At 36.7% G+C, this 13,544-nt stretch overlaps 1 protein-coding gene across 4 annotated transcripts in view; it reads left to right on the forward strand.

Annotated features, from left to right (window-relative positions):
• The window catches only part of NME7 (NME/NM23 family member 7), a 268,015-nt gene that overhangs the window by 117,184 nt on the left and 137,287 nt on the right, over positions 1-13,544 (forward strand). For all 4 annotated transcript variants that reach the window (XM_004269733.4, XM_049715937.1, XM_049715933.1 and 1 more), the window contains one exon: positions 10,618-10,719. In XM_004269733.4, the coding sequence (XP_004269781.2) occupies positions 10,618-10,719 (102 nt within the window). The remainder of the gene's footprint in view (positions 1-10,617; positions 10,720-13,544) is intronic.

Below are 13,544 nucleotides of genomic sequence, written 5' to 3' on the forward strand. Positions count from 1 at the left end.
ATGGGACTCTCTGTGCTTCCTGGACTTGATTGACTACTTCCTTTCCCATAGTAGGGAATTTTTCAACTATAATCTATTCAAATATTTTCTCAGTCCTTTTTCTCTTCTTCTTCTGGGACCCCTATAATTTGAATTTTGGGGCATTTAATGTTGTCCCAGAGGTCTCTGAGAATGTCCTCAATTCTTTTCATTCTTTTTTCTTTATTCTGCTCTGTGGTAGTTATTTCCACTATTTTATCTTCCAGGTCACTTATCCATTTTCTGCCTCAGTTATTCTGCTTTTGATTCCTTGTAGAGAATTTTTAATTTCATTTATTTCGTTGTTCATCAGTTTGCTGTTATTCTAGGTCCTTGTTTAACGTTTCTTGTATTTTCTCCATTCTATTTCCATGATTTTTATCATCTTAACTATAATTACTCTGAATTCTTTTTCTGGTAGACTGCCTGTTTCATCTTCATTTGTTTGGTCTGGTGGGTTTTTACCTTACTCCTTCATCTGCTACGTGTTTCTCTATCTTCTCATTTTGATTAACTTACCTTGTTTGGGGTCTCCTTTTCGCAGGCTGCAGGTTTGTAGTTCTTGTTGTTTTTGGTGTCTGTCCCCAGTGGCTAAGGTTTGTTCAGTGGGTTGTGTAGGCTTATTCGTGCAGGGGACTGCTGCCTGTGTTCTGGTGGATGAGGCTGGATCTTGCCTTTCTAATGGGAGGGACCACATCTGGTGGTGTGGTTTGGGGTGTCTGTGAGCTTATTATGATTTTAGGCAGCCTATCTGCTAATGTGTGGGGTTGTGTTCCTGTCTTGCTAGTTGTTTGGCATGGGCATCCTGGTCGTAGAGTGGAGCTGGTAATTGAGTGGAGCTGGGTCTTAGTGTTGAAACAGAGATCTCTGGGAGAGCTCTCGCCGATTGATATTATGTGGGGCTGGGAGGTCCTTGGGGGACCAGTGTCCTGAAGTCATCCTCCCACCTCAGAGGCTCAGGCCTGACACCCGACCAGAGCACCAAGACCCTGTCAACCAGATGTCTCAGAAGAAAAGGGAGAAAAAAAAAAGAAAGAAAAACTAAATAAATAAAATAAAATAATTAAAATATATTATTAAAATACAAATATTAAAATGTTATAAAAATCCAAAAGAAAGAAGAGAGCAACCAAACCAATAAACTAATCCACCAATGATAACAAGCGCTAAAAACTATACTAAAACAAGAAAGAACAAGAAAAAAACGGACAGAATCCTAGGACAAATGGTAAAAGCAAGCCTATGCGGACAAAATCACACAAGAAGCATGCACACACACACTCCCAAAAAGAGAAGAAGGGAGGGAAAAAAAGAAAAAATATATATATAATAGGAAGAGAGCAACCAAATCAATAAACAAATCTACCAGTGATAATAAGCTCTAAGTACTAAACTAAGATAAACATAAAACCAGAAACAAATTGATGCAGAAAGCAACCCCCAAGTCTACAGTTATTCCCAAAGTCTACTGCCTCAGTTTTGGGATGATCCATTGCCTATTCAGGTATTCCAGAGGTGCAGGGTACATCAGGTTGATTGCGGAGATTTAATCTGTTGCTCTTGAGGCTGCTGGGAGAGATTTCCCTTTCTCTTCTTTGTTTGCACAGCTCCTGGGGTTCAGCTTTGGATTTGGCCCCGCCTCTGCGTGTAGGTTGCCCTCTGGCATCTGTTCTTCGCCCAGACAGGATGGGGTTAAAGGAGTGGCTGATTAGGGGGTTCTGGCTCACTCAGGCCAGGGGCAGGGACGGGTACAGAATGCAGGGCGAGCCTGCAGCAGAGGAGGCTGGCGTGACGTTTCACCAGCCTGAGGTGCACCATGTGTTTTCCCGGGAAAGTTGTCCCTGGATCACGGGACCCTGGCAGTGGTGGGTTGCACAGGCTCCTGGGAGAGGAGGTGTGGATAGTGACCTGTGCTCGCACACAGGCTTCTTGGTGGCTGCAGCAGCAGCCTTAGCATTTCATGCCCACCTCTGCTGTCTGTGCCGATAGCTGTGGTTCGCACCCTTCTCTGGAGCTCATTTAGGCAGTGATCTGAATCCCCTCTCCTCGTGCACCCCGAAACATTTGTCTCTTGCCTCTTAAGCAGTTCCAGACTTTTTCTGGACTCCCTCCCTGCTAGCTGTGGTGAATACACGCCCTTCAGGCTGTGTTCACGCAGCCAACCCCAGTCCTCTCCCTGGGATCTGACCTCTGAAGCTGGAGCCTCATCTCCCAGCCTCCAGCCTCCCCAGCAGGTGAGCAGACAAGCCTCTCAGGCTGTTGAATGCTGGTCGGCACCGATCCTCTGTGTGGGAATCTCTCTGCTTCGCCCTCTGCACCCCTGTTGCTGCGCCGTCTTTTGTGGCTCTGAAGCTTCTCCCCAGCTCACCCCCTATCTCCACCAGTGAAGGGGCTTCCTAGTGTGTGGAAACTTTTCCTCCTTCACAGCTCCCTCCCAGGGGTGCAGGTCCTGTCCCTATTCTTTTGTCTCTGCTTTTTCTTTTGCCCTACCCAGGTGCGAGTTTCTTGCCTTTTGGGAAATCTGAGGTCTTCTGCCAGCATTCAGTATTTGCTCTGTAGGAGATGTTCCACGTGGAGATTTTTTTTTTGAAGTATTTTGCAGGGAGGATGGTGATCTCCACGTCTTACTCCTCCGCCATCTTGAACGTCCCCCTCCACCGTTCTTATCTTAACATCATTTATTCAACCAGTGACAGATGTTTTCCATTTCTTAAATCATCCCTTTTTACGTTTTCCTTCTTTTGTGTGTTTGATTGGCTTTTTAAAAAGTATGGTTAGAAGCAACTACCTTTATTAATGCACCTTATATTATAGTTTTATTGTACATAAGATGAACAGACTCGTGGAGGCATATCTTACAGTAGCCTTGATCCTGAGTTACATTCTCATACAACATCAGGTAGTGTTGAATTTGGTAGCAAGTAGTAGTTGAGGACATTAATGTTTTATGTACATATCTGAGGTAGGCCATATTTCCCTTTGGTAAAAAACTTTTTTTTAAAAAAAAAGCCTCATCTTTTTCTTTTATTTTTTATTGAGGTAACATTGGTTTATAACATTATATGTTTCATGTGTACAACATTATATTTCTGTGCTATACTGTGCTTTGAAAATACCATACATGCAATTTTTTTATATACTATACATTTACTCTTAGAATTTTTTGATCTTGGGATTCTGGAGATAAAGATAAAAACATCACTGAGTGTATTTGTCATTTCCGCTGAGAAATCAGGAATTTGAATGGCAATAGCAATATTATACTTTAATGTCAGGACAGCCCAGAATGATTGATATTGATGTACTTTCTTCGGTTTAATCTTCTCAGTAAGATATTGTCTATAATTACTATTTAAATCTTGTAATATTAATAAAAGAACCTACTTAGGAGAAGGAACAGAGGGACTGTTTGGAAGGGGAAAAACTACCTTATTTCAGAGTAATTATTAGTCTTGTGAGTAATTTTTAGTAATGGTTATGATTTTTATTCAGCTTAAAATGGCTTATTCCGCTGAAAACAAGTATTTCAGATTATTGGTTTGTAGCAGTGTCTTAATGGGAGAATGCACTATATATATGAACCAGGATATATCAATATCCAGGTATCTTTGAGATGTTACTGCATTTATATGATATAAAATTTTATTTATGCTAAGAAATGTTGTTTCCTTGAACATTTTCCCCAAAGGGAAAGAGTGTTTTTATCCCAGTAATATTTTATTGAAGTAAATATATTCTTATGAATGGTATATAGCCTCTGATTCTTTTAAAGTTCTTTTCCCATTTCATGATTCTGACTATTTCATTCAAAGGAAGTTGTATGATGGTCTGTATTCGTATACTAGAAATGCATATGATTGTGATATCTTACATTGGGTAGTTTGGGATAGCAAGAATCAGATAGCAAATCCTGGGTCTCATTTGCTATTGTGATTGTAGTATTTCCTCTTGGGCCTCTTATTTTTCATGACAGTTAATATTTAGGACTCAAGTTTTAAGTTCAAGGAAGAGGTAAGTTTTTAAATGCTGATACAGGATGTCTCTTAATTTTATGAGATTTATTTAATTCTATAAAGTAGGCCACGTAAAAATAATCTTAAGAGGCAACATAGTCTAAAGAAACAAAAACAGGTGATCTGATTCTTACTCTGACTTTTAGTACAGCACTTTACCCTCTTTGTCTTCAGATTCTTACTTATAAAAGAAATAAGATATATAAGGTCATATTAGTGGTTTCATCCATTTTATTGTTTTGGACTTAAAGATGTAAGGGTATGAAATGTAGAATATGTAGTGTGAAATAGTACAGCATCACTGACACTGTTGTACCAGATATTTTTTAATAATTCTACTCTAGTTCTAGGTTTTCCCATGTTACTTGCTTCAAACTGTAAAATTTTCCTGTTTCCCAAAATTCATTGCAACAGCTTACAGCTTCCTGACCTCAGTTTCCTTTGTTGTTGTTTTTTTTTTTGGCTATGGAGTCAGATGCAAAGTTCAAATCCCAAACACACCCACCAGCTGTGTGACCATGGAAGTTATTTACCTTCTTTAAGCCTTAGTTTACCCATATATAAAATAGAAACAACACTATTACTTTATGAAGTTATTGTGATTAAATGAAATAAACCATGTAAAGCAGTCTCACATACTGAGACTATTGCTTTAGTAAATATTAGCTATTTTTATTATTACTACTATTATTGTTATTACTGTAGCTGAGAATCTTTATAGTAGATTCTGTGTTGATCATTTACAGTTAAATTTGCTGTTTCAGCATTTGCAGTCATTAAAAGGTAATAATTCCTATCTTATAGAGTTATCATGATCCAATTATTTACTACACATGTATTGAGTATCTCCTGTGGGCCGTACAATGTGTTGGCTACCAGGGAGACAGAAATGAACAAAAAAAGCACACTACCTGCATTCATGGAGCTTATGTCCTGGTGAGGAGAGATATTAAATCAGACATCCCACTGCAACTGCTTAAGAATGGTAGTCAAAGGGCTATTAAGGAAGGAAACAAGTGCTTTTTTGTTTGACAGTGTTTTGCTTAAGTAAAGACCTAGGTGACTTGAGAATTCTGTTAATTCTTTTAATTAATTAATTCTCTTAATCTGTTAACAGAATTCTCAAGTCCATTTTTTAAGGAACACTTTTTGCTATTGATGGAGTCCTTTTCTTTGCATTTTGTGCAGCCCTCTATGTTTATTGTTTTACTGGTATTTGTTATTAATACTGAAAGAGAGACAGGTGAAAGAAAGGTGGACAAAATTTACACTTCTGTTTTTGGATAACATGCTCATGTCTTCTTCTACCCCTACTGACAACTTGGCTCTTGACATTTATGTGTAGGCAGTACTTCAATTTCATTAGACAGAAAATCCTACTCAACATAACTATCCATAAAAATCAATTTCATATGACCTTTGTGAAATAGTAAAGTGACTTCAGGGGCATACATCTAGGGATTCTAATGAGTAGGGTTCTGTGTACCATATTAATTGTGAAGTTCTCTCCCTCCTTTAACTTCTGGCATTTCTAGTAGGCATGATGACTGAGTTTGGATTAATATTTAAATATTCTGTAATAAATTGCCTTTATTTTACTTTGGCATTATGTATCATAAACCTTCAAAAGTCATTAAAATGGTTTACATGGCCCTCCATGATCTGGCCTCGTCTCTTAACTGCTTTCCTCTGGTCTCACTCAGATCCTGATACCATGGCTCCTTTACTGATCTTCATATACCCCAACTGTACTTTTTCCTCCAGGCTTTATATGTATTTTCACTTCTGCCTGAAGTGTTCCGTTCATTGAACGTTTCAGACACTGTGAGAGGCACTTTTCTTTGACCATGTTTTTCATTAAACCACTTCACATATAGAGTTAAGAACCCTAAAAGAGTATACTTCCATTTCTTCTCTCCTATTCTACATGCTGTTGTCATACATTTTACATCTATATATGTTATAAATTCTGCAATACATTTTTAATATTTTTGCTTTAAATAATCAATTACATTTTTTCTTTTTTAGTTGCTGTGAAATATGTTTTATATTTACCCACATGTTTACCATTGTTTTGTATAGATCCATATTTTTGTCTGGCATTATTTTTCTTCTGTCTGAAGTACTTCCTTTAACATTTTCTGTGGTATGTGGCTGGTGGTGGTGAATTCTCTCAGATTTTGTTTGTCTGAAAAAGTCTTTTTTTAATTGAAAGATCAGTGATTTACAATATTATATTAGTTTCAGGTGTACAACACAGTGATTCAATATTTTTATAGATTATATTCCATTTAAAGTTATTAAAAATAATGGCTATATTTCCCTGACAGTATATCCTTGTTGCTTATTTTATGTATGCCAGTTTGTATGTCTTAATCCCATACCCCTGACTTGCCCCTACTCCTTTCCCTCTCCGTACTGGTAACCATTAGTTTGTTCTCTACCTCTGTGAGTCTGTTTCTCTTTTGTTATATACATGTGTTTTTTTTATTTTTAAGATTCTGCATATGAATGATAACATATAGAGTATTTGTCTTTCTGTGGCTTACTTCACTAAGCCTCTAGGTCCATGCACATTGTTGCCAATGGCAGAATTTCATTCTTTTTTATGACTGGGTAGTATTCCATTGTATGTATATATACCACATCTTATCCATTCATCTGTTGTTGGATACTTAGATTGCTTCCATATCTTGGCTTTTGTAAATAATGCTGCTATTGGAATGCATGTATGTTTTTGAATTAGTGTTTCCATTTTCTTCAGATATATACCCAGCAGTGGAATTGCTGGATCATATGGTAGTTCTATTCTTAGTTTTTTGAGGGACTTCCGTACTGTTTTCCATAGTGGCTGCACTAATTTACATTCCCACTGACAGTGTACTTGGGTTCCCTTTTCTCCACATCCTCACCAGTGTTTGTTGTTTGTAGACTTTTTGATAATAGCTATTTTAGCAGATGTGAGGTGATATCTCATTGTGGTTTTGATTTGCATTTCTCTGATGATTAGCAGTGTTGAGTATCTTTTCATGTGCCTGTTGGCCATCTGTAGGTCTTCTTTGGAAAAATGTCTATTCAGTTCTTTAATCGAGTTGTTTGTTTTTTTGGTATTGAATTTATGAGCTTTTTATTTATGTTTTGATATTAACCCCTTATCAGTCATAGCATTTGCAAATATTTTCTCCCATTTAGTAGGTTGTCTTTTCATTTTGTCAATGGTTTCCTTTGCTGTATAAAAACTTTTAAGTTTAATAGGTCCAATATATTTATTTTGCTTTTATTTCTTTCGCCATAGGAGACAGATCCAAAAAAAATATTGCTACGATTTATGTTAAAGTGTTCAGCCTATGTTTTTTTCTAGAAATTTTTGGTTTCAGGTCTTACACTTAGGCCTTTAATCCATTTTGAGTATACTTTTGTATATGGTATGAGGAAATGTTCTCATTTCACTCTTTTACATGTGGCTGTACAGTTTTTCCAGCACCACTTGTTAAAGGGACTGTCTTTTCTCCATTGTATATTCTTGCCTCCTTTGTTGTGGAGTGACCATAAGTGTGGGTTTATTCTGGGCTCTCTATTCTGTTCCCTTGATCTATGTGTCTGTTTTTGTGTCAGTACCATGTTATTTTGACTACCGTAGCTTTGTTGTATAGTCTGAAGTTAGGGAGCATGATACCTCCAGCTTTGTTCTTTTTTTCCTGAAGATTGCTTTGGCAATTCAGGGTCCTTTGTGGTTCCATATAAATTTTAGGATTATTTCTTTGAATTCTGTGCAAAATTTTATGGCTATTTTGAAAGGGATTGCATTAAATCTATAGATTGCTTTGGGTAATATAGCCATTTTAATAATATTAATTTCTGCAGTCTTTCCATTTCTTTGTATTGTCTTTAATTTCCTTCATCAGTGTTTTATGGTTTTCATAGTATAGGTCTTTCACTTCCAAGACAAGGATGCCCACTCTCCCAAATTTTATTTAACATAGTATTAGAAGTCCTAGTCACAGTAATCAGACAAGAAAAGGAAATACAAGGCATCCAGATTGGAAGGGAAGAAATAAAACTGTCATGATTTGCAGATGATATGGTACTATATAGAGAAAATTCTAAAGTCTCTGCGAAAAAAAACTATTAGAATTAATAAGTGAATTCAGTAAAGTTGAAGGATATAAGATTAATATATAGAAATGTGTTGCTTTTCTATACACTAATGATGAACTATCAGAAAGAGAAAGCAAGAAAACAATCACCATTTAAAGTTGCATCAAATTGGCTTCCCTGGTGGCGCAGTGGTTGAGAATCTGCCTGCTAATGCAGGGGACACGGGTTCGAGCCCTGGTCTGGAGGGACCACATGCCGCGGGGCAACTAGGCCCGTGAGCCACAACTACTGAGCCTGCGCGTCTGGAGCCTGTGCTCCGCGAAAAGAGAGGCCGCGATAGTGAGAGGCCCGCGCACCACGATGAAGAGTCGCCCCCACTTGCCACAACTAGAGAAAGCCCTCGCACAGAAACGAAGACCCAACACAGCAAAAATAAATTAATTAATTAATAAACTCCTACCCCCAACATAAAAAAAAACAATAAAAGAATAAAGTTGCATCAAAAAGAATAAAATACCTAGGAATAAACTTAACCAAGGAGGTTAAAGACCTATACTCTGAAAAAGTCTTTATTTTTCATTCATTTTGGAAAATATTTTCCAAATGTTTTCTCAACCGGGTATAGAATTCTAGATAGGTTGTTGTTTTTGTTTTTATCCTTATCTTTGTTCTACTGTTATGTTTCTTTTTTTGGATGTTTCTAAGGTTTTTGTTTTTACTGTTTATCACTGGGTTGTTTTATTTGTTGTTGTTGTTGTTTTATAGCCAATTTGATTATGATGTGCCCTACTTTATTTTTCTTTCCATTTATTCTCCTTTGATTTTGTTGGATATGTGAGTTTGTGGATTTCATCAAATTTGAACTCTTTTTAGCAATTAATTCTTGAAATATATTTCTGTTCATCACCCTTTCTTCTTTTGGGGCTCCAATTACACAGCTTGTCATTGTCCCACAAGTCTTTTTTTTTTTAGTTTTTAAATTTTTCTTTATTTCTCTTTCTCTCCATGCTTGCTTTTTAATAGTTTCTATTGCATGCCTTCAAATTCATTGATCTTCCACAAAATCTTATCCTGTTTATCCCATAAAGTGTATTTTTAAGTTCAGATGTAATTTTCATCTCTAGAAGTTCTGTTGGGATCTTTTTAATATCTTCTGTTTTCTGTGCATTATGTCCATGTTTCCTTCTATATTTTGAGCATATAGAACCTATTTATAGTGACTGTTTTAAAATTCTTCTGTAATTACATCCATCATTTCTGTCATTGCTGGGTCTATTTATTTCCTTCTGGTGATGGTTCATATTTTCTTACTTCTTTGCATGCTTGGTAGTTTTTACTATATGCTGATGTTGTGAAACTTACAGTGTTACATGGTATTTTTGTATTCCTTTGAAGAATGTTTGACTTTGTTCTGGCACTCAGTCAAGTTACTTGGGATCAATTGGACCCTTCTGAGACTTGCTTTTAAGCTTTTATAGGATATGTATAGAGCATTCCATATCTAAAGCAAGTTTAGGCCAATTACTATGATGCAGTACCATTCTGAGGACTCTACCTGATGCCCTGTGTATCATATGAGGGCTTTCCATTCTGGCTGTTAGAAGCACAAACTCTTCTCAGCCTTGTGCTATCTTTGTGAATTGTTTCATTTTCTGCTTTCTGGTAGTTCTTTTTTCAGCCTTGGGTAGTATGCTTTATACATACACAGACTCTTAGTCAAAGACTCAAGTGAACTTCTCTGCAAATCCCTGTAGCTTACTCTCCTGTAGCTCTCCCACCTCCTGTAGTATTCTGTCCTGCAAATTCTAGCCTCATTGGTCTCCCTAAACTCCAGTCTTTGTCTCTTCTACTCAGTGAGAATGTTGGGCCCTTTTGTGTTTGCTCTACCTATCCCACTGTCTGGAAGCCTTCAGGCAGTAAGATGGGGCTGTTATATAGCTTTTGTTTTCCTCCTCTAGGGGATCATAGTACTGTGCTGTTTGTCATCCAGTGTCTGAAAACTGTTGTTTTATATATATATATTTTTAGTTTCTACATGTTTAATGTGAGAGAATAAATCTGGTGCCTGTTTTTCCTTATTGCTGGAACTCATTATGATTTTTATAAGTTTCTTTGTGGTAAACACTTTGGAATTTATATCTTTAGAAGTGTTCGTTTGACAGTACTGTGTTCAAGGGGAGAGAGCCTTTTAAAAGGAAGATGTACTAGAAGCTAATTTCAAATAGTGAACATGTCAAGTGGTAAAGCATTAAACTAAAAGTGGTAGTGGTAGGAATGGAGAAAAGGGGACATATCTAAAATACATTTTTGCAGGAAAAATGGACAAAATGTGGGAACTGCTTGTCATAGAGGGTACAGGTAGAGAAGATGTCAAACATAACTCTAACATTTTGAGTTCAGTAGAATAGTGGTACAGTTAAAAGAGGAGGAGTAAAAGATTATTAAATTCTACTTGTTTGTTAATATTATTTTATATTACATATTATAGGAAATGGTGACAGAAATGTATTCTGGCCCTTGTGTAGCAATGGAGATTCAACAGACTAATCCTACAGTGACATTTCGAGAATTCTGTGGACCTGCTGATCCTGTAAGTTATTGTTTAAAACATAAAGTTTGTTTTATCCATTAACTAAATATCTTAACAGGTTTTTGATAGTTTTAGTTCTTTAAAAGAAATAATACAAAATGAATGTAATAGATACAAATTTTTATTCAAAATCGCATTTTACGTCCTTTATTTCTTATACAGTATTGCCACAAAAGTGAATTTTTATTAGCCTCGTGACAATATAGAATGGGCAGAAACACTGTGGCATTTTCTTTTATTGTTTCTTGTTGCTAAATTGTGTAGGTAAGTAAATTTGTTAAGCTCTGTGATTGAAATTGTCTATAAAGTATTAATTATCCTTTGACATAGGGAGGCCATAAATAAAGCTCTCAATGTGAAGAATGTTGATACGGTGGCTTCATACCAGATATGTAAATAAATATGAGCAGTGGGACTTATGTGAAAAGTGATAGTCTCTAGTATGCCTTTCAGTTTGCTTCAGGTTTTCTTCACATGGACATTTGGTGGTAGGGGAATGGAGACGGGGATGGGACTGAAAAGCAGAAGTAACATTTGAATACATATGCAAAAGCTCCATGCAAATGTTATAAGCTGGGTAGGATTATAGGAAGTATTACCAATTTTAAACACTAACTATAATTTAAATTTACCCTTTATTTCACTATCACTTGTAAATTTTATTGATGAAGAACAGCCAGTTCAATTTAATTTAATTCAGACAATTTATTGAGTTCCCTTAAATGTAAGATAAAAAATTAGCAGCACCTATTAAGAAGCCAGCTTGTATGAGAGTGCTGCTAGATTAAGCCCTGTAGGAAAAAACAATACACCTGTTCTCCACAATCAAAAAGCGCATACAGGACTTCCCTGGTGGTGCAGTGTTTAAGAATCTGCCTGCCAATGCAGGGGACACGGGTTTGAGCCCTGGCCCAGGAAGATCCCACATGCTGTGAAGCAGCTAAGCCCGTGTGCACCAACTACTGAGCCTGCGCTCTAGAGCCCATGTGCCACAACTACTGAGCCCATGTGCCAAAACTACTGAAGCCTGCGTGCCTACAGCCTGTGCTCTGCAACAAGAGAAGCCACCACAATGAGAAGTCCGCACACCACAACGAAGAGTAGCCCCTGCTCGCCACTAGAGAAAGGCTGCGCACAGCAACGAAGACCCAATGCAGCCAAAAGTAAATAAATAAAATAAATTTACAAAAAAAAAAGCACACACATAAAGATCTTTCCAAACACTTACAGAGCAACATACTAGTAAGGTCTAAAATATTGTTAGTTCAGGTAAAATACAAATGGTGAAGGGTTGTTTATTAAGGGAGCAATTAGTATGACCTGAAGGTAATTAAAGAATCTTTGTAAGAGGAAGAGAGATGTAAACAGGGATTTTAAAGATGAATCAAGGCATGAAGAGAATAGGGAAAGCTGTAAAACTCTATGTACAAAGGTAACAATGAAAGAATTTGAAGATTTACTATGGTATACAGCAGGAATATTTGCTTGGCTTCAATGGGAAATGCATACCTAGAAACACAAGGAAATATGTTTTCTGAGAGGAAACAAGGTAGGGAATACTGGTAGAGATGAGTATGGGATGCATAGCTTTAAAAACCAGGCTAAAAATTATGGATTCTGTATAATTAGAATACTGTATAGTAGAAAATAGGAATTCCTTGTATGTAGTTTAATTTTGGATATACTAAATTATTCCTTTGATGAAACTAGAGCAAACTAAATTGGAAGAGATTAAAGGCAGGGGCTATAGAAAAGGAGAGGAGCAGACCTGATGACATTACTAGAGAAAGAGTTGGCAGGACCTACTTTATATCTTTTCAGGGAGAAAGAAGAATAGAAGTAAGTAATATGTGTGATTGTGAAAGAGTGATTATTAAAATGTGATTCTGCTTTAGAGGACATTAGGAGAAAGTGGTGGTGGTATCAATTATTTATTAAATATTAATTGTAAGATATTAAGAAGGAATACTTTTTGGCTAGATGAATAAGCAGAACTCAGTGTTTGCCGTTTTTAATTTTTGATTTGTGTTTTATGACCAAGAGGGGGTTTTGTTCATTTGTTTTTTAAGGTAATTAAAATTATGGGTGGCCAGCTGACCAGAGGTAAATTAGAGAGAAACTAAGACAAAAAAAAAAGAATGAGATGAGTTTGTTCATTCTTTCATTCATTCAATAAATATTCATTGAACCTGTGCTGGTATTTGTGACTATAAAGAAAGAAGCTTTAAAGAGCTTACATTCTATGAGCGGACACAAATACATAAGTGGTTAGTTTCCATGTTTTGTGGCAACTGCATTGTTGGATGTTTGTATTGGGTACTATGGGAGCCCAGAATCATAGCATTTAGCTTAGTCTGGGGATGGATGATGAGGTCAGGGGAGTCTTCTTGAAGAACATGACATCTGAGCTAAATTATGAGGAATGAGTAGATGTTAGCTAAGTGAAGAAGGTGGGGAATGATAGGAGTAAAGTTATGAATGCATAAAACAGCATCACTTTTGGGCTGCAGCAAACTGTTATTACTGTAGCTAAAGTACAGGGCAATGAATGATAGAAATAAGGTCATTGGGGGAAGAGTTGGAAAGTGAGCAGGTGAGTAATCATAGAAGGAAGAGTCCTGACAATAAAAAATTTGCTGATTCCCTTTCTTTCTAGATATTTATTCAGTGAACATTTATGGAATGAATAGTATAATATGTACAAGACTCACTGCTTGGTCCCATGGCTGGGCTATAACAAAGATGACTAGAACAAGGTATCTTTCCTTAAGGAACTCATAATCTCTTTCAGGGTCCTAAGTCTTGCGTCATTAAGCATAGTTGGA

The sequence above is a fragment of the Orcinus orca genome, chromosome 1 (genome assembly GCF_937001465.1).
Source record: "Orcinus orca chromosome 1, mOrcOrc1.1, whole genome shotgun sequence".
Classification (NCBI taxonomy): Eukaryota; Metazoa; Chordata; class Mammalia; order Artiodactyla; family Delphinidae; genus Orcinus; species Orcinus orca.